We start from the raw sequence: 24,347 nt of genomic DNA, 5'->3' as shown, positions 1-24,347 counted from the left end.
TCACTGCATGTCTGCAGCCAGTTGTGCAATCAGGTCCCGGGCGTCCTGCATGGCGGGAGGTATCTCTGAGCCATTCTCCGTCACCTGGGTTCCAAACAAGAACATCTTCCTGTTATTTCCTACCTCGGATAACGCCAAGGCATCGTGGATATCTGTAATGTGGTAGGCTGTGTCAAGATCCTTCACCCAGTATGAAAAAATGAGGAGAAAAAGAGTAGATTACTTTGCAATCCTCCTGATATTTTCATTATTCTCACTATTGCGTTTACTGACCCTACCTCTACTTTAACAAGGAGAATACTGTGACCTCATTATTATAACCTTAGTTAACTTCTGAACCTAAAGACTTCATCAGGGCTGGGCTTATATCTCAGCAGGAGAGTTTAGAGACCTAATTGTTCCATACATGGGATTAAAAAAACATAGAACCAGAGTAATAGTATAGCAGCAGTTAGGGATCCCTTGTATCCCATATGATCCCCTGATGCCTCCAGGAGTAATTTCTGAATGCAGCATCAGGAGTAACCCCTGTTCATTTACATGTCTGGCCCCAAAACGAAACAAAAGGACAGAGAGAGAATACAAGGGGTGTAGAGTTCCTGGCACCACAGAAAGGTTCCTGAGCAGAGAGTCAAAATAGGCCCTGAGCAACATAGGGCTTGGTACAAAACCAAGAGAGAGATAGAAGTGGGGTGCAGAGTTAGGGTGAGAGAGGGTGGGAGAAAGAGGGGCAGTGGCTGAGGGAGTGGAAGAAAAGAGATAGAAATATTCTTCTAGAATTTTGGAGTTAACATAACAATATTTTCAGAAAAGAAATAGTTTAATTTTTGTGCCACACCAGGGAGTGCTCAGGGATTATTCCTGACTGTGCACTTGGGAAACACTCCTTGGGAGACCATATGGGGTGCACCCCACCCACAATTTTATCTCTTTTGGCCCAATATTTTAAATCAGTTTTCTAAACATTATAGTTCATTGGTTTCTTGTATTTTTTTAAACTTTCCCTTGTATCATTTTCAATGGGGAAAATTCGTTTTAAATTATCTTTTGTTTTGAGTCACACCTGGTAGCAATCAGGGATTAAATTCCAATGTAATTTTTAGAAAACTGTGCTTTGCTGGGAATCAAACCTGGGGTTCCTGCATGCAAACATATAATAATCCAGCCTTAATATATCTTAAATCTTTAAATTTGATCTTTAAGTGGTTTGTGTCCATATCATACTTTATTAATTAGAGCATTTGTCATTGCATTTAATTTGTATCTAATTTTCCTGCAGAATAAAATATTTTGGAGCAATTTTAGGGTACTCAGTAGAGATAGAAGGGAGCAGGGCAGGAGCAAAGGGGAATGAAAGTGGTGGATGAGAGTGGAGGGAGATGAAGTGAGAAAAAGGAAGCAATGGAGAGATATACAGGAAAGATACATAAGGCAACAGGAAGCTTTGCTCATGGGTCACAGCTAGACTAACAGCTGCTTGGTGTCAGAAGGGCAAGGCCAAAACCTTTTCATTACCTCCACACACCAAGAATTACTGATGCTAATAGTTCTTTTTAGCTCTATTTAGCAATAAGAGCCCCTTTTAGCAAAATTTCAGTATTTAAAACCTACATAAAGAGCTGGAGAGATAATAAAGCAAGTAGGGTGCTTGCTTTGCATATGGTCAGCCCAGGTTCAATCCCCAGTAGCCTATATGGTCTCTGAACACTGCCAGGAGTAACCCTGAACATTATGCAGGGTGTGGCTCCAAATCAAAAACAAAAGAACCTTAGGTAAACATAGGAATTTATCTATCATTTTTTACAATTCTTTGCAAATATTTCAGCATTTTCACTTTTAAAATTGCATGGCTTTTTATTATTTTTGGTCAGTCTGAAATCGCCAACAAAAGCAATCCAACATTGTTAATATTTTTTCTTGGACCAATATGAACTTATCATAGCACTGGATACCAAGTGAGATATCTAGTTATTTGGTTGAAAGTTGAAAGTGAGGGGCTAGAGAGATAATATTTTAATACATACAAAGCACTTGCTTCACTTGCTTGTATGTGGTCAACCCATAGTTGATTCCTTGCATCCCTTTTGGCCCTCAGAGCACTGCTAGGAGTTATTCTGGATATCTAGCCAGCAACTGCATTCAAACATTGTTGCAGGGATGGCCCAAGTTATTTGTTGGGTGATATTGTTAAATTTTTAGACCTAGACGGCAGTTAGGTTTGTATAAAGTTAAGGTTAGTTAGGCTTAGGCTTATGGTTCTTGTTAAAGTTAGGGTAAGATTTATTGATGTCTAAAATTCAACATGAAAGTAGTTATAGGGTGATTGTTAAATTTTGACTCATATTGGTAAGTTTTGTTCTAGGTATCAGTATGGTATGTATAGGCTTAGATTTTGGCTAAAGTATTAGTCTGGCTATAATTAAAGTTGAAAGTGCAATTTAAGGGCCGAAGAGATAGCATATCGGTAGGCGTTTGCCTTGTGGCCAACCCAGGACAAACTTCAGTTCAATTCCCAGCATCCCATATGGTCCCTCGAGCCTGCCAGGGGCGATTCCTGAGCACAGAGCTAGGAGTAACTCCTTAGTGCTGCTGAGTGTGACCCCCCCCCCCCCAAAAAAAAAGTACAGATTAGGTATAGGGTGATTGTTCAGTTGAAGCTGATTGAGTTAAAGTCTAGATTTATGCAATAGATAGTATAAGGATTTGTCTTAGATTAGGATTAGGGTTCAGATTAGGGTTATCTAAGGAAGAGATAGGAGAGGTTCATGGGACATAGGTAGAGAGATGTGGACATTATAGGGATGGGAGTAGTGTTGGAATGATATAAGCAAAAAACTATCATTTACAATATTGTAAATGTATGGTAGTAACAAGAGGGAAAGAATGTATGTGAGGGGCTGGCGAGGTGGCACTAGAGGTAAGGTGTCTGCCTTGCAAGCGCTAGCCAAGGAAAGACAGCGTTTTTATCCCCCGGCGTCCCAGATGGTCCCCCCAAGCCAGGGGCAACTTCTGAGCACTTAGCCATGAGTAACCCCTGAGCATCAAACAGTGTGGCCTGAAAAAACAAACAAACAAACAAACAAACAAACAAAAAAGAAAGTATGTGAACAATTTATTGATTGTACTTACCATGTTTTGTCTTTCTATTAAAAATTGATTCTGGGCAATAGTACAGTGTGTAGGACATTTGCCTTGTATGTGGCAGATCCAGGTATGATCCCTGGCATCCCATATGGTCCCCCATTCCCTTTAGGAGTAATTCCAGAGCACAGAGGCAGGAGTAATCTCTGAGAATCACTGAGTATGACTCATATATCAAAAACAAACAAACAAACAGAAAAGCTATCCAAGAGATACATAACATACTTGGGTAGTCTCCCATTTTTGGCTATTGTGAAAAATTCTGCTGAATTTTTCTTTCTGAACAGGGAGTTGGTATGAGTAAATTTGAATCTCTGCCTTCAATTATCTTTAATTGCTATCTCATATTGAAATTCTAACTTTAATGATTTTTCAGGGTCACCGTACTCTTTTGTTGCTGCACGTTTTACTTTCCCTTCAACATGGCAGAAGGGTTCCAATTTCTGTATGGAAAAGTAGTAATCTCAATGTGTAAAATAAATCTGAGTTAGGATATATAGCTTTTTTTTTTTTTTTTTTTTTTGGTTTTTGGTTTTTGGGTCATACCCAGCAGTGCTCAGGGGTTATTCCTGGCTCTTTGCTCAGAAATCGCTCCTGGCAGGCTCTGGGGACCATATGGGATGCCGGGATTAGAACCAATGACCTTTTGCATGAAAGGCTTTACCTCCATTCTATCTCTCCAGCCCTAGGATAACTTTTCTAAAGCAAACTTTTATGGAAGGCATCAATGAGTTTGGCTGAAGTCAAATTTGGCTGATAGTACTCGCTGTACTATCGCCCTAGCCCCAGGATCATATTTTTTGAGTATAAAGACAAAACATGGTTTGAATGATCAATAAATTGTTCACATACATTCTTCCCCCCTTTTTTACTGCTGTACCAGGTTTTGCAATATCGTAAATTATAGTTGTTTTAGGTCACACTGGCAGTGCTCAGAAATCGTCCCTGGCAGGCTCGAGTGACCATATGGATTGCCGAGAATCAAACTGAGGTCAGTCAGGGTTGGCCACATGCAAGGCAAACGCCCTACCACTGTACTATTGATCCAGTTCCTTTAATTTATTTTTTAACTTGATTAATTGATTGATTAGTTGATTTGTTTTTGGGTCACACCCAGTGGTGCTCAGGGATTACTCCTGACTCTGCACTCAGAAATTATCCCTGGCAAGCTGGGGACCATATGGGATGAGAGAAATTGAAATACGTCCCTCCTGAGTTTTCCCCATGCAAGGCAAACACCCGACCTCTGTGCTATCTCTCTGGCCCCTGTAAATTATAGTTTTTTGCATATATCATTCCAACACTACACCCATCCCTAAAATGTTCACATCACTTCACTAATGTCCCACAAGACTCTCTCCTATCTCTTCCTCAAATAACCCTCAAATTAGTCAATGCAATATGGGTTTGTTGAATTCCTACTATTCATAAGGCAGTGTGCTAGGTATTGCAAGAAAGACAAAGTCATAGACTTTACTCTCAAGGAGTTTATAATTCAATGGCACTGGGAATAAATTTTGATAAAGTAAATATATATTTTTCCTGAATCTTTATAATATGAAGAAAGGACTTCCTATTTTTATATTGCTTGTGGAACTTGAGTGATATTATAAATTTTTACCTGTTTGTTTGCAAATACAACCAGTGGAAGGAGGGGATTGGTTCTAATTAGTTGATGAAGTTGTTCCCTTGCTTCAGGCAGTCTGTTGTGGTCAGCTGAATCCACCACAAACACCAGCAGGAGACCCTTGGACATATACTTTTGCCAATAGGGACGAAAAGCTTCACTGCCACCAACTACAGAGAATGACACAGAAAAAATAAGCAAATAACAAATATGACAACTCCACAGAAAGGAGAAGAAAAGATATGAAAGGGTCTGGAGTTCACTAAACGAGTTGGAGAACATGCTCAGCATTCAGGAGACCTAGGGTAGAGCCCCAACACTTTAAAGTTCCCTGAGCACAAGCAGCCCCAAAGTACTGTGCTGAGATTTCTGGTAGGTGAGAGCCCCCTCCCCAAGTCCACTGACATCACTAAAATCAAAACAAAACAAGCAAGGGGTTGGAGAATAGTAGAGCAGGTAGAGCATTTGTCTTGCGTGCTGTCAGCATGGGTACAATCCTCAGTATCCCTTGTGATTTCCCAAGCCCACCATGTGTGATAGCTGAGTTCAGAGCCAGGAATAACCCCAATGTACCCTAGGATGTGACCCCAAAACAAAATCAAGAATATGAAGATAATTTCTGAACATGGGTGGATGTTCTGATAAAATATCAGTCTAGGCCCAGAGAGCTCTTGTTTGCCTTCAACACCGTCCCGAACAACATCCAAGCACCAGAAGTCAAGAACCAAGAGCCAGGGATAGCCCCTGAGCATTTCAGTATGTGTCTCAAAAGGATAAGCAAAAATTATCACTCGCTCGATTGTCCTTATCTCTGAAAATGACTAGTATAAGTGGGATATTTATCCTTCACTATTCCAGGTTGGTGGGAATATTTGCTCATTCAATCTGGAACACAAAGAAACAGAATAAAGATATGACAATTTTATAATGGGTGCTTCTACACCATATTATACACATAACTGTTATACATCAGAAAATGAGAGTAGGCTATTAGAATAATTCAGGGTGGTGAGCTAAGATACACATTGTCTATGCTGGAGAGAGGACAGGATTCAGGCTTTTGTCTTACTTTTTGCTGATGTGAATTTGATTCCTGAGTGCTGGGAGCATCCTGAGTGCTAAGAAGGAAGTAATCCCTAAGCACTGAGACATTAAACATAACAATAATAAATAATAAAACATTATCTAAAATAAACTTTCAACAGACTATATGCATTAGCTAGTCTCACCTGCATATAATTTTTCCTTTGTCAAAATTCTAGAATATCTCTTTGGATATCCAAGAATAACTTTCCTCAAGGGAATAAAGTTCATTTGGATTATTTTATTCTGCACATTCTTAATGAAAAACTTTCTCAAGAATCCCCAACAGTTCTCATCATGTGCTCTCACACTTTGAGTTATATACCTAGCTTTTCCTGAAAATACTCTTTGATTAGTGAAAATATATATAAGCAACAAGCTTAGTTTAACTGTTTTCTCCTAGCATGTTTGTCAAACAATCTATACTTGATCCATTGTCTACTGGAAGTCTATAAACAAAAAGCAGTTTTACATTTCTAAGTGTTTTTAAAAATACAAATAAGAGGGGCTAGAGTGAGAACACAGTGGGTAGGACATTTACCTTGCATGCAGCTGACCCAAGTTTGATCCTGGAAACCCATATGGAATCCCAAGCCTGTAAGAAGTGATTTCTGACTGCAGAGCCAGGAGTAGCCTGAGTGCTGCCAGGGTGGCCAAAAAACAAACAAAAAATAAAGGTAAGAAGGGCCATTGCAATAGTGTAGCAGAGAGGGTGCTTGCCTTGCCTGTGACAGGCCCAGGTTCCATCCCCAGTATCAAATGTGGTTCCCATGGGCCCGGAGAGATAGCACAGCGGTGTTTGCCTTGCAAGCAGCCAATCCAGGACCTAAGGTGGTTGGTTCGAATCCCGGTGTCCCATATGGTCCCCCGTGCCTGCCAGGAGCTATTTCTGAGCAGACAGCCAGGAGTAACCTCTGAGCACCGCCAGGTGTGGCCCAAAAACCAAAAAAAAAAAAACAAAAAACAAAAAAAAACGTGGTTCCCAGAGGAAAAAACAAATAAATCAACAACAACAACAACAAAAAAGTACAAATAATAGCTGGAGAAACTGACAGTACATCTGGCAAAGCATTTGCCTTGCATACAGTCAATTGGAGTTTAGTTCTGGGCATCACAGGTGAGCTCAAGTATGGAGCCAGGAGAAAGCCTTTAGCACTGCCAGGTATGGCATGCATGAATGAACACTCTCTCTCTCTCTCTCTCTCTCTCTCTCTCTCTCTCTCTCTCTCTCTCTCTCTCTCTCTCTCTCTCTCTCTCTCTCTCTCTCTCTCTCTCTCTCTCTCTCTCCTCTCTCTCTCTCTCTCTCTCTCTCTCTCCTCTCTCTCTCTCTCTCTCTCTCTCTCTCTCTCTCATTCCACACACAGACACACCAATACATAAAAAAATAAAAGTAATTTTTTTAGATGGAAAGAACCAGTTAATGAAAAGTGGTCATTTTAGCATCTACAGATAAAAGTTTTAGCAGAATATAGGCATTGTGGATTGTTCTGACTGCTCTTCCTAACAAAAGTTGAATAATTGCATCAGAGACCATGATCTGGATCTACAAAGGGTAAATACTGAATTTCAGTAATATATAGACATTTATATATTTATTGACATAATAAATATATCAATTTATATATAATATATTTATATATTAAATATATACACATATATATTTACTATCTAGCTCTATTTTTGTGAGGATGGGTTTGGACCACTTGTGGCTGTATTCAAGAGATAGTCCTGGGTTTGTCCTCAGAGATCATCCTTGTAGGTGCTCAGGGAACTGTATATAATGCTGAGAATCAAACTAGGAATCAAGCTGGAATCTGCTACAAGTAAGGCTGGTGCCTTCACCTTTGTGTTACTTCTTTTCTGTTTGTGTTTTGTTTTGGGCCACAGCTGGTGATGTTCAAGGGTTACTCCTGGTTACTCTCAGTAATTACTCCTGGTAATTCATGTCAGCTGCATGGAAGGAAAAGCCCAACCCTATCTGCTATACTATCACTCCAACCTAGCCCCTGTACTATTATTTCTCATGCATACATAATTATTTACTATCTAGCTCTTTACAGAAAGGACATTTAGACCCATTTTGGGAACTCAACAAAAAATAAGTACCAACAGGACTGATTTTCATGTCAATAAAGCCTATCATTTGTTTTATTTTTTGGGGGGTGGGCACACCTGATGGTGCTCAGGAATTACTCCTGTCTCTACTCCTGGCAGGCTCAGGGCACCATATGGGATGCTGGAGATCAAACCTGGGACAGCTGCATGCAAGATGCTATTGCTACAGCCCCAAGTCTGTCTTTTCTATTTAGCTGTTCCTGTGCTCTTTTGAGGCTGATGCAATAGCAACATATGGTGTGTGCTTCAATACACAACACGCGCTACAACTAGGGGAATACAAAGCTGGTGATTGCAATACAAGAGAATGTGAAAGTATATGCAAGCACCTCAGCCTGATGCAGAATCTCTGGGAAGCATTGGCTAAAAAAAGGGTGAATGTAAAGGCCAGGCATGTATGCAAACCCCTGCCACACATGGAAAGGGTGGAGAGAAAGTGAATGATTGATAAAAGCAATTAGAAAAGCAGAACATACATCTCTATCAAGGCTGCTAGAGTTGTTGTAGGGACTGGAACACCTAATAGGGTGTTTGATGTACACATGACTGACCAAACCTGACCATTCCACATGGCACTCTAGATATTTGGGACACTCTATATGCCCTCTGAGCATAGCCAAAAGTAATTCCTGAGTGCAGAGGTGGGAATAAGTCCTGAGCACCTCTGGTATGTCCCCAAACTAACAAGTTGTTATTCATTTTATTTTATTAGTGAGTGGCCATGAATAAACTCCAAATAAACAATACTATTTAAAACCTCCCGGGAGGAGCAGAGACAGGGTAGGCCCAGGAATATTCAGAATGATTTGAGGGCCCATTAAGTTCAATGGTTAAAAAGAGCAATGACACAAAGCTAAAAGTTAAAGGCTGGTAAGTCATTACATGGAGGGCAATGGTAGCAAAGAACAGTGTTTCTCAACTTTTTACTGAACTTGTTTTCTTCCTGTGGTAGCCCTGACCTACTTACAGGTTGACCCCTTGTCTTATTTTTCTTTGTTCTAACATGGCCTTGCATAGAACAGTGAGTTTGACAGAGAGGCCTCAGAGGGCACTAGCCCTACTTATTTGTTTTTACTCAAATAAGTTATTTTGTTCCTAATTTTTATTATAATACCATGATTTACCAAGTTGTTCTAATTTTCAGGTATTAAATGTTTAACCATCAATCCCAATGCCCAGTCTACCCTTCCCTTTACCAGTGTCCCAATTTCCCACCTACCATCATAAACTCCATGCAGGTACAAATTTACTTCATATTCATATAACAACATAATTGTTATTACAATTTAAAGTCAAATGGAATTATGAAAACTTTGATCAATAGGGGTCAATTTGAAATGATGTGTCTAAGGATTTACTGGAATGTGGTTGGTGCTAGTTGAACCTTCTGTGTTACTATTTAGGCTCACTGAGATTGGTAGATTGCTGTGCGATTTCCCTGTCAGACTTTGTGGGATAACTGAACTGGTGCTACTATAAAATATCGAGGTATCATGCAGCTGTGAGGTCCAGGATTTATAGATCTGAAACCAATTTAATGGTTTGGAAGTTTGATAAGGTTAAGTCACAGAGCTGGGCCATTTCTGTTGGAGTGGCATTAAGCTACTGTGGTTTCATCCAGAAAGGGGAATCTGCCTTTTCCCCCCTTTCTGAGAATGCCTGGACCCAGACTACCTGTGAAGTTTGGTGGCCATTATTTTTTTGGTTGGTTGGTTGCTTGCTTTTTGTTTTGGGGCCACACCTGGCAATTCTCAGGGTTTACTACTGGCTCTACACTCAGGAATTACTACTAGCTGTGCTCAGGGGATCATATGAGATGCCGAGAATCAAGACTAGTGCGTTGCATGCAAGACAAGACCTTACTGCACTATCTCTTCAGCCTTGACAGCCATTATTTTATTTCAGGGTTTGGTGGAGGAGCCAGGCTATTTTTTCTGCTGAGAAGATGCAGGCTGTGGAAGAAGACTGTGGAAGAAGGCTGCTAGGTTTTCTGTTGGTGAGATGGGTTTGTGTGAGATCCTCTTGTATTATGTGTGACCCTCACTTACATGATTTTCAACTGTGATCCCCTTGGAATGTCCTAAAGGCCCAAAGAAAGCCATCTGGACCCAGACTGAAAACCTTTGATAAAGTGTTCCTCACAAAGGTGGAGAAATAGCTCAGAGGACTGGAGCACATGATGAGAATGCAAAAGGCTCTGAATTCAATTCCCACCACCACAAGTTCCTCTGAGCACTGCCAAGGTGTTCCTGCTAACTCCTGAACACCACTGGGCTCAGTTTGCTCAGGAAATCATAAGGGATCCAGGGGCTAAAACCTGGGTCAAACACACATATAAGAAAGCATCCTATCCACTGTACTTTGCTCTGGCCCCAGTGTTTTGGAGAGCCCCAGGTCCCCAAGCTTTGTTGGGAGAGGCTCCTGTAAAAAAATAAAATAGAAACAACCCCCCAAAACTATCTGCAATTCTCAAAGTGCAGTAAAAGCTTACTCAGTGTGACTTTTCACAAGGCCCTGAAGTTAATAACATCATGTTTGACATAGAACAAAACTTGACTTTCCTATTACAGGGGAATGAAAACTTACTCTCCAGGAACTCCATCTGACTATCTTCAGTGTTGATGCACACGGCATTAAACCCTTGGGTGGGTGCCATGCTGTGCTGGACTCTGTTTAATGCTAAAGAGTGGAGAAGACTGGTCTTTCCTGCTCCGTCCAGTCCTAATACTAGGATTTGCTTATTTTTGTCCTGTGAAATAAAAGAAATTGATAAACTGATGCTACCAAGGCTTGAGTCTTAGCTCTTGGCATGTGCCTGCCAATGGTAACATTTGTGAAACTATAAACCAGAACACAAGCTGAATACTTAATATAGGTCTGAAACAAACTGTCCCAAATGTACTTCATGATCAACCATTATATGAAATTCATTATACATTATTTTCCCTCTGATCCTCAAATTCCTGGTCAAGTTAACAAATACATTTACATACACATATAAATATTAAGTATAAGTATATGTAATATAAAATATATTTTATATAATATATAAAAGTTATATATATATATCAAGATTTGGGGAGGTACAAGAAAATAAAGGGTCAATTTTATTTTGTATTTTGGGTTTATTGTAATTGGTGATTGTACCAGAATTGTTGTGTCTATGGGCCATATATTGATTGTCCATCACAGCATTTTAGTATCTAACTTCTCAAATTATTCACCAGTTTTGTTTTTACTAAATGGATAATTAAATTACTAAATTTGAGGGGATAATTTTCTCTTCATATGCTAACTAGCTAGCATAAATATCATGGTAAACAAAAAGGAAAAAGACATTGTTAATTTAAATTCAATAACAAATGAACATTTATTTAGTTTTGTTTTTGTTTTGCTTTGGGGACACACCCAACAGTACTCAGGGGTTACTCTTGAGTCTGCACTCAGAAATTACTCCTCGCAGGCTTGAGAAACCATATAGAATGCTAGAGATTGAACCTGGGTCGGCCGTATGCAAAGCAAATGACCTACCTGCTGTACTATTGCTCTAGCCCCAACCATTTAATTTAAAATCTGATATTAAAGAATGATAGGAGAAGGTAGGGTAATTGTCTTGCATGAGGTCAACCCAGGTCCAATCCCGGCACCTGAATACTGCTACGAATGATCTGAGTTCTCTGAGTGCAGAGCCAGAAATAAGCCCTGAGCACTGTTGAATGTGGCCCCCAAATTGCAAAAAAAAAAAACAAAAAAAAAAACAGTTGGACTAAATGTAAATTTTAGAAACACCATTCCAAGAAACCAGTATTAGAAATTCTTATAGCTTATGGAGGACAAGGAAGGCAGGTTTGTATGAATTCTTTTTTTTTTTTTTTTTTTTTTTGGGTTTTGGTTTTTGGGTCACACCTGGTGGTGCTCAGGGGTTACTCCTGGCTGTCTGCTCAGAAATAACTCCTGGCAGGCACGGGGGACCATATGGGACACCAGGATTCGAACCAACCACCTTAGGTTCTGGATCGGCTGCTTGCAAGGCAAGCACTGTTGTGCTATCTCTCCGGGCCCAGGTTTGTATGAATTCCTAATGATTCCTAATTCAGTGTTTCCAATTCTCTTCTATTTGCTTCCAAATAAAGATGCCACCGACAACACAGGACGGACCCTGATTTGAATCCCAGCATCCTATATAGTCCCCCGAGCCTGCCAGCAGCAACTTCTGAGTGCAGAGCCAGGAGTGACCCAAAAACCAATAAATAAATAAATAAATATGCCATGCTGAGAGCAATGGTAAGAGGATGACGCACAGTGTAGATTTCACATCAGTTGAAAATTGCACTTAATTGTGGCAAACTAAGACTACATGATGTTTATTGTGTACCCTTTATTCTCTCTGCTTAGTCTTTTTCCAATGAGGCAGCCAGCACATATTTAACTCCAAGTTTTATTCTTTTTTTCTCTCTCCATATTTTGATATTTCTAGATAAGAATTTTGCAATCAATCCTGTCATATTGTATGCTGACAGCACTACAAATCTTTTCTTAGGGTTAGAGCGATAGTACAGCAGGTAAGTACACTTGCCTTGCATGTGACCAACATGGGTTCAAACCCTGGCATTCCAGATGGTCCCCCCAGCACCGCCAGAAATAATTCCTGAGTGCAGTCATAAGTAACACCTGAATGCTGCCAGGTGTGACCCAGAAACAAAAATGATTTCTTCTTTTTATTAATATCTAAAATAAGAACATCTTCCAGTCTATGAAAGTTTGGGGATAGTGTGCTGGGGAGCAACTCAGGGCCTCACATATGCAAGGCAAGTTTTCTATCATTGCTCTCAAGCATTAAATTAATTTTCCTCTCTTAAAACAAAAGTGTTCATATTCATGGTATATTAATTCATTTTATTTTGTGGTGCTGGGGATAAAACACTGGTTTGTCACTTTAAAAACAAGAGCCTTCACTGCTGTACTAACTGCTCACCGCCCCCTCCCCCCAGCAAATACTTTAAGTAAAAAGTTCCCAATTCCTTTTCAAATAAATCAATGACCCTGAATTTAGCCAACGTAGAAATTATGCAGCCATGGATGCCTTCTATATTGCATAACTGAATTAGGTTACACGTTTCTTCAGTTTTTCCATCTTTTAAGGAAAGCTGGGGGGGTGTTGACAACCTATAGTTTAGACATGAAGTATGATGCTGAATGCCACTGTCAAAAATCATACCTTTAGCTTTATATGATCCATAATTTGTGTGGTCTATAATGTATTAGAAATCAAATCCCTGTACATAATGGAAACTGGGAAGCAGTTGTTAGATAATAATTGTTGGAACGTAGAGTCCTTTAGGTTGATTCAAATATCATCTGTTCTCTGCCTTTAAATTGTGATCAAATACATTTAATACTGACCATCTTAACAATTTTGAGTGTAGTCTGATGGTAATGTTCAGTAACCATAATAACCCTCTATTTTGCTTTTGCTCGTCAATGGAAACTTTACTCAATAGGGAGCGCTTCCATACCCCCTTGCTGGCACCAAATAGCAACACTGACTTTAACTGTGCACTTCATATGGGTGGTGGTAGTGGGAGCGTTGACTGAAGCACCTGGCGACAATGAAGTGTGTTAAAATGTGGAGCATCCCTTCTGGCCTGAGAACTATGGAAGCAGTACCCACACAAGTACCCAAACACACGGTGCCTGAGGTCAGGCAGGTCAGGTCAGACGGGCCCCTGCACCTTGCATACAGCTCATAATTCAGCTACAAAGACCCTCCTAGGGGGCCTGGATGCGGGGATGCTCCTGGAGGTGTCGGTAGGGTGGGACACAGGGTAGAGCCAAGAGACTGTCTCCGACGGGGGATTCGGGAAAAGTGGGGTAGCGGGTTCTAGATGGCCCTTCCGTCCACTCCACCTCCAGATCAAAGACACCCCTACTAAGCTCCCCAGCACTGGTGGGGGACTGACGTAACAAGTCACTCTGCCGCCCAACAATGGCCGGGCACCGGTCGCGCGGTCCGGGCCTCGGTCCAGGCCCCTTACCGGTAGCTCCATCAGGGGATTTATCAAAGCGGGGCTGTTCTTCTCTCTCTCTTCTTTCTCCTTGTGTTTTTCTTTCTCTAGATCTTTCCTCTTTTCCTCCCGGTGTCTCTCCTCTTTCGCCCTGTCTCTCCCCCGTTCCTTCTCCTTAACTTTCTCCTTCTCTCCTTCCTTCCTTTTCTCCTCCGACTCCTTACTCTTGACCCCATTTTTCTCCTTCTCCGGCTCCTTTGCCCTTCCAGATTTCTCTCTCTCCCCCTCCTTTACCCTTTTCTCCTTCTCCGGTTCCCTCCCCTTTTCGTTCTTCTCCTTCTCCGGCTCCTTCTCCCTGGCCCCGTTCCTTTCTTTCTCCACCGGCTCCTTTGGCTTTCCATTGCGCTCTCTCTCCTCCAGCTCTTTCCCCCTGGACCCGTTTCTCTCCCTGTCTAGCTCCCTTCCCCTCGACCCATTTCTTTCCTTTTCTTTCTCGGACTCCTTGACCTTGCTCCCGTTTTTCTCTTTATCCGAGTCCCTCGAGTCCCTTCCCTTCTCCCTTTTCTTCGGTTTCCCCTTCTCCATCTCCACCGGCTCGAGCGTCTTTTCCTCTCTCCGCGCGCCCGCGCGCTGGAGCCGTGGCCTGGGTCCTGGCAGGTGTGGCCGGGGCAGCGGGCGCAGAACCGAAACGTCGTCAACGCAGCGCGGGTCACACCGCGGTCACCGCCCCGCCCCGCCCTGCCCTGCCCTGCCAGTCTCCCCGCACTTGCGGGCCGGGATCTGGAAGCCTCATAGATTGGGGTCGGGGGGCTTTGGGAAGGCACCTGTGGCTGGTGGTTGCCACAGGGAAGGCGGTCAGGCGTTCAACCCCCCCCCCCCCCCCAATCTGGCTCAGGGCAGCTCCCCTGGGCCCCTAGCCAGGCTTCAACTCTACTTTTTTGCGGGGGATGGGGTCGGACCAAGCAGGGCGATAGATGCTCAGGGGTCACTCCTGGCATTGTAAGGCAAGAGTCCCACACACCTCTTCCCAGCGTTGACCCTCTTGCCCAGTTCATTCTGTTTCCAGCTAGCAATTCGTTCCTGGACCCCAGGGGACAAGCGAATCAGTTGGGCGGTGGGCGCTAGTTCTGACCGCCTGCACCTCTACACGCGGGCTTGAAATTCAGCAGGAAGGACCCACCGTGGTCTGAGTGTCCAGGAACGGTCTGTGGGCTGGGTGGTGAGTGATAGCGTGTTGCTTCACAAGTAGTGGCCTCGAAAGGCTGGCCCTTCCAGAAGCTTGTGAGGTGCAGGGGATCAGGGAAGTATCGAGGCTGCCAGTTTCCTCTACTGATCAGGGTGAATTTTCAGGGAAAAATAAACCATTCTCTCAATCCCTTTAGTTTGTTGGATATTCAGAAGATAACTCAGCTAAAATAATACTAAGCTAAACAAGAGGCCTTCTATAAAATGCCCAAACCCCCAATACCATTAAACCACAGTTATAGAATATTTTATTTTAAAATGTCAGAGTAGGGTCAGAGATAGTATTGAAGTTAAGGGTCACACCCTGAAAAAAATCTGTTTTTCCCCCCACTGACTCTTATTTGATTTCTCGAATGACAGATGGTCCCATGAGGAACACCAAGAGAGACCCCTGAATCAGGAGTAAGACCTGAGTACTATTGGGTGTGGCTCCTAAGTTAAATGAAAAAAATTTGAGCTGTTACTTATCCACAGTTGAGTTTGCCATTTACATTGGGCCTGGAGAGATAAAAAGAGGTTAAGGGGCTTGCCTTGCAGATGGGTGACTTCTGGTTTGGATAGTGGGTACCACCAGGAATGGTCACTGAGCACAGAGCTATGAGTCAGCCCTGAGCAGAACCAAAATCAAAAATATTCAAAGTGGGTTCTAAAATCAAACAAAAAATATCAAATATGTCACAGTGCACTGATTTCTGTAAATGTAGGTGTACAAATATATTAAAGTCTATAATACCATTAAAGATCTGTCTCAAAGAATTACCAGAAAGTTTATGTAGATGTTTATACTTCATATGACAAATATAACTTTATTTGAACTGAGGTTTCTGTTCTTTTTTGGTTTTTAGGCCACACCTGGCAGTGCTCAGGGGTCACTCCTGGCTGTCTGCTCAGAAATAGCTCCTGGCAGGCACGGAGACCATATGGGACACCGGGATTCGAACCAACCACCTTTGGTCCTGGATCGGCTGCTTGCAAGGCAAAATGCCGCTGTGCTATCTCTCCGGGCCCGGGTTACTGTTCTTTAGCAGACTGATAATAACAGTGACTGGCAACTATAAGATCAAATCTACTGGCAATTATGATTTAACAGAAAACTATCTGTATCACTGTTGGTCTTGAATCTGGTATTTTCTCCCAAATTCTGTAGCTTTATTATATAAAAATTGATTATCTTTGCCACAGAAACCTAGAAGAATCATAACATTTATTCCTGTAATGGGGTATACAGAAGAAATAAATATTACTCTAGTCTCTACAAGTTCTTAAAGTATTATGCTGTGATCAATCATTCAATTTTAAGAGTCTCTTATTTAGCTGTTACTGCATATTCCAAATCTGATAAACCAGGGGTCTCAAACTCGTGGCCCGTGGGCCATTTGCAGCCCTCTGTACGTTTTGTGGCCCGCGGCCGACCTTCAAATATCGCAGTATTCATGATTATTCGCTTACCCAATAATCGCAATAAAAATCGCATTAATAAGAAAAAAATCGCATTAAACATTTGCATACCCCCCAGCAGTTCCGTTCGGGGTATGCAAATGTTTAATGTGATTTTTTTGCGATCTTTTTCTTACTAATGCGATTTTTTTATTGCGAATATTCGGTAAGTGAATAATTGCGAATACTTTGCGCCTAGTGCAGACATTTCCGCTGCTCCTACCTGCTGTCCCTTGCATTATCGGAGGCCTACGGGAGAGAAGGGAGAGAAGGGAAAGAAGTTTATTACAGAATTAGATTTTGTCATACCTTCATCATGACTTCATCAAAGCCTGCAGTGAAGAGAAAGATTGATGATGAGCACAGACAATTTCAGGAAAAGTGGGAGACGCAGTATTTCTTTGTTGAGCACAGGGGCATCCCCACATGTCTTATTTGCTCAGAGTAAGTTGCAGTGCACAAGGAATACAACTTGAAATGCCATTATTCAACTAAACATGCTGAGGAATGTGCAAAATATCAAGGAAATGAGTCAAGCGGGTTGCCAGTCTTAAAGCATGTCTAATGAGGCAACAAGATTTCAAGAAAACAACCAAAGAGAATGTTGTATCAGTCAAAGCTAGTTACATGGTTAGTGAGATGATTGCTAAGGCAGGAAAACCATTCACAGAAGGAGAGTTTGTTAAAAAATGCATGTTACAGGCTGCAAATATTATCTGTCCGGAAAAGAAAGGTCAGTTTAGCAAAATCAGCCTTTCTGCCAACACTGTGGCAGAGCACATTTCTGACATGTCAAGTGACATTTATCATCAACTGTGTGAGAAAGCCAAATATTTTGATGCATACTCAGTTGCTCTTGACAAGGGCACAGATATAACAGACACTGAGCAGCTCACAATTTATGTCCATGGTGTTGATTGCAATTTTGAATTGACAGAGGAGCTGCTCACAATAATTCCAATGCATGGCCAGACCACCGCTAATGAGATACTTCGGCATCTGTGTGATGCTATTGAGAATGCAGGTTTGCCATGGAAGAGGTTTGTTGGAATAATAACCGATGGAGTGCCATTGATGACAGGGAGGAAAAATGGACTGGTGACACTTGTTCAAAAAAAAACTTGAAGAGGAAGGTGCAGAGAAGGCCACTGTTCTTCACTGCATTATCCATCAGCAGGCCCTTTGCAGTAAATGCCTGCCGTGTGACAATGTGATGTCTGTTGTTGTGAAATGCATCAACCAAATCAGATCCAGGGGCTTAAAGCACAGGAGGTTTCCATGCGTTTTTAGAGGAAATGGAGTCAGAATATGGAGATGTGCTCTATTTCACCGAGGTATGTTGGCTCAGCAGGGGAAATGTCCTGAAAAGGTTTTTTGAGTTGAGAGAAGTGAGAACGTTCATGGAGAAGGATGGGAATGCTGTTTCTGAGTTGAGTGATCACAAATGGCTCATGGACTTAGCTTTTCTTGTTGACATCACATATAAGCTGAATGTACTAAACAAGATGTTACAAGGCCTGAGGCAGCTTATCAGTGCTGCCTATGACAATGTGAGAGCATTCTCCACAAAACTTGTATTATGGAAATCCCAGCTCTCTCAGACAAACCATTGCCATTTCCCAGCATGCAAGGAACTTGTGGATGCAGACATACCATTCAGTGGTGAGAAATATGTTGATGCTATTTTTAAGCTAGAGAAGGAATTTGATCACAGATTTGCAGACTTCAGAAAGTACAGAGCCACTTTCCAAATTTTTGTGGACCCCTTTTCCTTTGATGTGCAAGATGCCTCTCCTGTGCTTCAAATGGAGCTCATTGACCTGCAATGCAACTCTGATCTCAAAGCCAAGTTCAGGGAGATTAGTGGAAAAGCAGACATGCATGGGCAATTTTTGAGAGAATTGCTCCCCAGCTTCCCGGAGCTTCTTCGAATGTTCAAGCGCACCATGTGCCTTTTTGGGAGCACATATTTGTGTGAAAAGTTATTCTCCACACTGAACTTCAATAAGTCAAAGTACAGGTCTAGACTTAATGATGACCAACTTCAAGCCATACTGAGGGTTTCAACTGCTTCCTCTCTAAAGCCAAATGTGGTTCAGATTTGCGAGAAGAAGCACTGTCAAGTCTCTGGCAGCAAGGAATAGGCAAAAGATGCCATGTTCAGAAGAACTGTTCATGATCTTCACTCAATGTTCTATTCATGTTCAGAAGAAATAATTAAAATTGTTAATAATGATGTTTGAGGACTTATTTTTTGTGAAATCCCTTATGCGGCCCTGCCTCACCCCGACTTTGCCTCCTTCAGCCCCCAGGTAAATTGAGTTTGAGACCCGTGCGATAAAACAGAGGCAGCACTGTGATTCTCACTAGTGTGAAGAGGGGAGTCTTTAAAAGAAACCATGAAGAAGTTTCAGTAGATATAGTAAGTCTAACAGCAGCACTTTATTAACAAGGATGGAGTAATAGGATCACAAGGAGATACTCAAGTCTAAATGCAACTTTGGACAGCAGACAATGAATACTAACGGAGCTGAGCCTCACATGTATTTTTTACATGCTGTTTAGTGGAAAAGTGGCTTATTAACAGGGAGATGAGACCAGCACTGACACCATAGACTGCAAAATACTTCATCACTTGAGAAGGGGAATAGTCTTACCACACCCTTCACTAGTCTGAGTATCTATTAATAGGGCCAAAGAGCTGTTAAATTTTAATACTGCCTACTTTTGAATTGTCTAAAATTGATTTCCTTTGTAGAGAGGAAGTTAATGTTCTTGCTTTTAATAGGGAGGGATCATCAAGTCTTTCCCATATCTGTCTTCAGAACTCTAGGTTCCAAGAGTCAACTTGTAACACTGATAGATTTTCCTTTGATGTTTTTTAATGGTGCCAAATATCAGTATGTTTTCATAATTTGAAAAAGATACAGCTGTGGGTATAAAGGAATCCAGTTATATGTGTGTATAGTCACACATATATACTGGGTGTATATATACATATATATGCACATACACTATATATCTGAAAAAAATCAACTGCTAGTGTTACATGAGAATTTGTGACAAATGAACTGACATTTAATTTTCAGAACACCAGTGTATTAATAAGGTCTTTTTTTGTCACATAATATTTATAAGCAGATATTAGAATGCTCAAAAGATTCACTTTGAGTCTCCTAAAACATGATTTTATCAAATGTGGCTTGACAGGACAAGTATCTTCAGACTCTAAATAGTTTCTGTTTGAATTCTAGCAAACCACAGATAACATGCCATGTTTGGAAAACTGAAAAAACCAAATAACATCACACAAAGAGAAAGGACACAACACATACCAAGGTGGATAAATGCCAATTATTGTGAAATTGTGAGTCCCTGTCATCTTTGCAAGCTGGGTGGTACAAATAGGTCAAATCTGACTTAGGCAGTTTGAAGACATTTTCCTATTTCCAGATGAAAATGTGGACATGAGAGAAAAAGGAGCAGTTCTGTGCTTCTTGCTGTTACCTTTATTATGTTGCTAGCGTCACTGAGTAGTTTCAAAACAGCCTGCAAGAAGTGTCCTAATCACCAACCACCTTTCCCACCTTTCTTCTTTTTCTGCTGCTGTTTCTTTTTTGTTGCTGGAGCACCTGCTGGCTTCTGATGTCGTGGGGGTATAATATTACTTGTAGATGCAGATGGTGCTGCAGTATTACCAGGTCTGGGGGAGGTGGGTGGGCTGCTCAGAGTTTTACTTGCATCCCTAAAATCAACAGATGGAGAAAGTGTTGGTCATTCATATACTCGAGAGAGGGAAAGGTTATTGAAATTTGTGGAGTTCAATTTCCACCTCTAATAGCCTCACATACTTTATTTCCTATTTTTCATTTCAACATAAATTTTAAAATGACAGTAATATGCATAAATGCATATGCATAACAAAGCTTAGAAAATAAAACTTAGGTCAGAATCCTATAATGTAGAAACAAGATAATGGAACTCTAAAAAGTATAATGCAGTCTCACATACTAGTATTTATAATCAAATGTCCAATTTTTGACAATGATTTAGACAATATTACAAAACACTTATCAAAGAAATCTGATTGCGTTTTCATGTTGAAAATGTATTGTAGGGGCCAGAGAGATAGCATGGCGATAAGGTGTTTTGCCTTTCATGCAGAAGGTCATTGGTTCGAATCCCGACATCCCATATGGTCCCCTGAGCCTGCTAGGAGCGATTTCTGAGCATGGAGTCAGGAGTAACCCCTGAGCACTGCCGGGTGTGACCCAAAAACCAAAAACCAAAAAAGAAAAAAAAAAAAAAAAGAAAATATATTGTAAAAAATGATGTCTAAGGACTGTGAGTGAAGTTCATGGAAAACTGTCCTCTGTTCAATGATGCTATTGGGAAGTTGTGACTTACAGTTCAGATGAAGCACCTGCAGTGGCTCCCTGGGTCCCTTTTCCAATCTGATCCTTCTTTTTACCCTTCTTCCTTCCTCGGTAGTAGGATCGCTCTCGCATTGGCAGCCATCTTTCTGGATCTGGGGTCACTTTGGGGTCATAGTTCTTGGGCAGTTTGCCTGTGTGACAAGTGATAACTAAATGAGAAATCTGCTAGGTACATAGCTTGAGTGGCAGGCCAGAGAAATAGGATAGCTGGGAATGTACTTGCCTTGCACAAGCCTGACCTAGTTCAACCCTGTGTACTACAAACACCGCTTAGTATGATCTTCAAGCATAGAGCAGGAGTAAGTCCTGAACACTGACTGCTTGGTGTGGCCCAAGAACCCCCAAATAAATAGATATTTCATTTGTATAATATAACAGAAAAAATACTTTACTTCTAAACATGATACAAAATTTGGAAGCATTGAAGGGAATATCACAGATATAGCTATATACTTATTTTTTTTTATTTTTATTTTTTTAAAGAGAAAAATATTCTATATAGAACCTTAGGTCTGATTCCCAATACCACATGGTTCCCTGAGCCCACCAGAGCAATCTCCAAGCACAAAGCAGGGAGTAGCCCCTCAGTCTCTGGGTGTGGCCAACACCACCCCATCCTCAATAAAACATATCTGAAAACCACTTAAAAAATGAAAATTGAAGTCATTTTTGTGACCTAAATCTATTAGCTACTCCTTTGTACTACCACTAATAGAAAGTATAACTGCTTAATGTCATTTAAAAGTTGGACACAGGTAAGCGGTTCCAGATTTAGAAGTGCAAGTATAGTACTCTACCCACTCTTAACAACAGATAAGAATAATCAGCATGTGGCATACTCTTGGTTAATGGATCAGCGCTGGAAAGTGAATTGTTGGTCCAATTAAAATGATGGAAAAATACTTGAAAAATGCAAAGCAGTATTCTGTGACATTATTTCCAATAATCATGCAATAACTCTGAAAGTTCCAATTTAATGTACAGCAGAACAGAGAGATACAAGCACTAGATCAATCAGACTTTGGGGCAGTGCACTGAAACAATGAAAGATGGTGGCAGGTGGCCTTGGGTATAATGGGGGATTTTTTTTTCCTCTTTGAGAGGTACCTTTTCTCTCCTTACAGGGGTCTGTCGCCATTAAAGTTTAGAAATTTGTGCTTTAGTGTAAGCTTTCGCTAAACTTCTAAAAAAACATGATACAAGTTTTCTTAAACAACTTGATGGAATTCTAGAAGATTACTGGTCCAAAAACTTACCCTAAAGGCTGAGCATGCATCAGGTATTGTGCATACTTAAGTACCTCATTTAATATATAAACTACACAATTTCATATTTTATTTTATAAAAAAAAAGGCTGTTAAATATTTTTGTTTAGCCACAGTAAAAGACCAAAATTACTAGCACACCAATGTGAAAATTATTCCAACTCTAGAGTTACATTCTTTATAGTATGAAAATCATATGTTACACAGATGAAACACGGTATTCAAAGATACAAGAGCTTGGAGGTAGCGTATTTATATCCAGAAATTTTTTGAGGGTAAGGGAGAGTGACACCTGATGATGCTCATGGTTGATTCCTGGCTCTGCATTCAAAATTACTCCTGGCAGTGTTCGGCAGGCCATACAGGATGGCAGGAATTGAACTTGGATTGGGAACATGTAAGGCAAGATAGTACCCACTGTAACATCTCTCCAGCCCTACATTCAGAAATTTCTATATAGGGCTAATAAAAGCTTTTCTTTAGTAGAATAAAAAGGATAGATGACCTGGGGCTAGAGTCATAGCACAGCAGGTGAGGCTTTTGCCTTGCATTGGCTGACCTGGATTTGATCTCCAGCATTTCATCCTGAGCCTGCCAGAAATAATTTCTGAGCACAGAGCCAGGAGTAGCCCTTGAGAGCACAGGTGTACCCCTTCCCCCAAAAGGATAGGGGCTGGAGCAGTGGCACAAGCAGTTGGCATTTGCCTTGCATGCGCTAACCTAAGATGAACTGCGTTTGGTCCCCTGGTGTCCCATTTAGTCCCCCAAGCCAGGAGCAATTTCTGAGCATATAGCCAGGAGTAACCCCTGAGTGTCACCGTATGTGGCCCCCAAACCAAAAACAAACAACCCCCCCCCCAAAGAATAAAGGAGATAAGGGGAGTGTTACCTTTCTTTTTCTTTTTCTTCTTTTTCAAATCTCCCTGCCTAAAAAGAAAAAAAACATTACCATCATCATGTAAATACTCAGACCTTTAATGAATTAACCTAATTCTTTATTGTAAAGGTATTAAGACATGCAAAGCTAATAAAACATCTAATAAATCAGGGTTGAGGCCAGAAAAATGGTACAGCGGGTAGGACATTTGCCTTCCATGTGGCCAACCCAGCTTTGATCCTCAGATTCCCATTTGGTCCACAGCACCCCCAGAAATAAGTCCTGAGTACAAAGCAGGAATAACTACTGAGCACCACTAGGTACAGCCCCCAAACAAAAAACAAACACAAAAAATTTAAATCAGGTTAAAGTTAACCACACTTCATATATTCTTGTTTTTAAGGCAGTTTAGTAAAGGGGTGACATTTTCATAAAACATAGTAGTTAACACAAAGTATACTATATTGTAATACTACAATATTACAAACACAAAGTGTTTGTAATATATAACACAAAGTATACTATTGTAATATATATGTATACTATTATGTATGTATGTATTATGTATTATGTATACTATATATATATGTATACTATTGTAATACTACAATAGTAGTTAATACAGACGTTTGTACAAGTACAAAAATCTATAGAACTGTAATCTTTTACCTTATGTTTGGGAAATTAGAAGAGAGGTGGTTAAACTCTGCCAGAATTATTACTAGGGGTTAATTTTGGGTCTGGTAGGATTGGAGAAATGAGCACTAGCGGCAAATGAGAAAAAAAATATTTTTTGCCAGGTACAGCAAGACATTGTGAAAAGAAACAAGAGGCCTTAAATATAAACCACAACATTTTTTTTTAAACCACAACATTTTAATGCAAATGTTTCCTTATGTATATAACTTAAAAATAGCACTGATGAATGTTAACAGTAAAATATATTACCCTTGTTCCTTTGGTTGACTATCTCCAGCAACTTTTCCACCTTTCTTCCGAATATATGTAGCACCAGGAGAATTTTCAAGCGCCTCAACATCAACTTTCAGAGACATACTATCTGACGAGGGCAAATGTTTACTAAGACTGTGATTGAACAGGAGTTTAGGAACACAA

The 24,347-nt window shown here is 40.8% G+C and overlaps 2 protein-coding genes across 2 annotated transcripts in view; both read right to left on the bottom strand.

The window, feature by feature from the left end:
* ARL9 (ADP ribosylation factor like GTPase 9) lies at positions 1 to 14,556 on the bottom strand. Its single transcript, XM_049789839.1, has 4 exons — positions 14,002 to 14,556; positions 10,553 to 10,715; positions 4,763 to 4,938; positions 1 to 180 (listed from the first exon to the last, which is right to left on the bottom strand). The coding sequence occupies exons 1-4, from the start codon at positions 14,554 to 14,556 to the stop codon at positions 1 to 3; spliced, it is 1,074 nt and encodes a 357-aa protein (XP_049645796.1).
* A 5,583-nt stretch (positions 14,557 to 20,139) lies between these two features.
* Positions 20,140 to 24,347, bottom strand: part of SRP72 (signal recognition particle 72) — a 38,352-nt gene continuing 34,144 nt past the window's right edge. The window contains exons 16-19 of the mRNA XM_049789945.1: positions 24,180 to 24,317; positions 23,244 to 23,281; positions 21,061 to 21,220; positions 20,140 to 20,398 (exon numbers count right to left, since the gene is read on the bottom strand). Coding sequence (XP_049645902.1) covers positions 20,221 to 20,398; positions 21,061 to 21,220; positions 23,244 to 23,281; positions 24,180 to 24,317 — 514 coding nt within the window. The 3' untranslated portion in view covers positions 20,140 to 20,220. The remainder of the gene's footprint in view (positions 20,399 to 21,060; positions 21,221 to 23,243; positions 23,282 to 24,179; positions 24,318 to 24,347) is intronic.

Source organism: Suncus etruscus, chromosome 16 (genome assembly GCF_024139225.1).
Source record: "Suncus etruscus isolate mSunEtr1 chromosome 16, mSunEtr1.pri.cur, whole genome shotgun sequence".
Classification (NCBI taxonomy): Eukaryota; Metazoa; Chordata; class Mammalia; order Eulipotyphla; family Soricidae; genus Suncus; species Suncus etruscus.
Note: the sequence above shows the minus strand (reverse complement) of the source record. Positions and strands in the feature narration are given on the sequence as shown.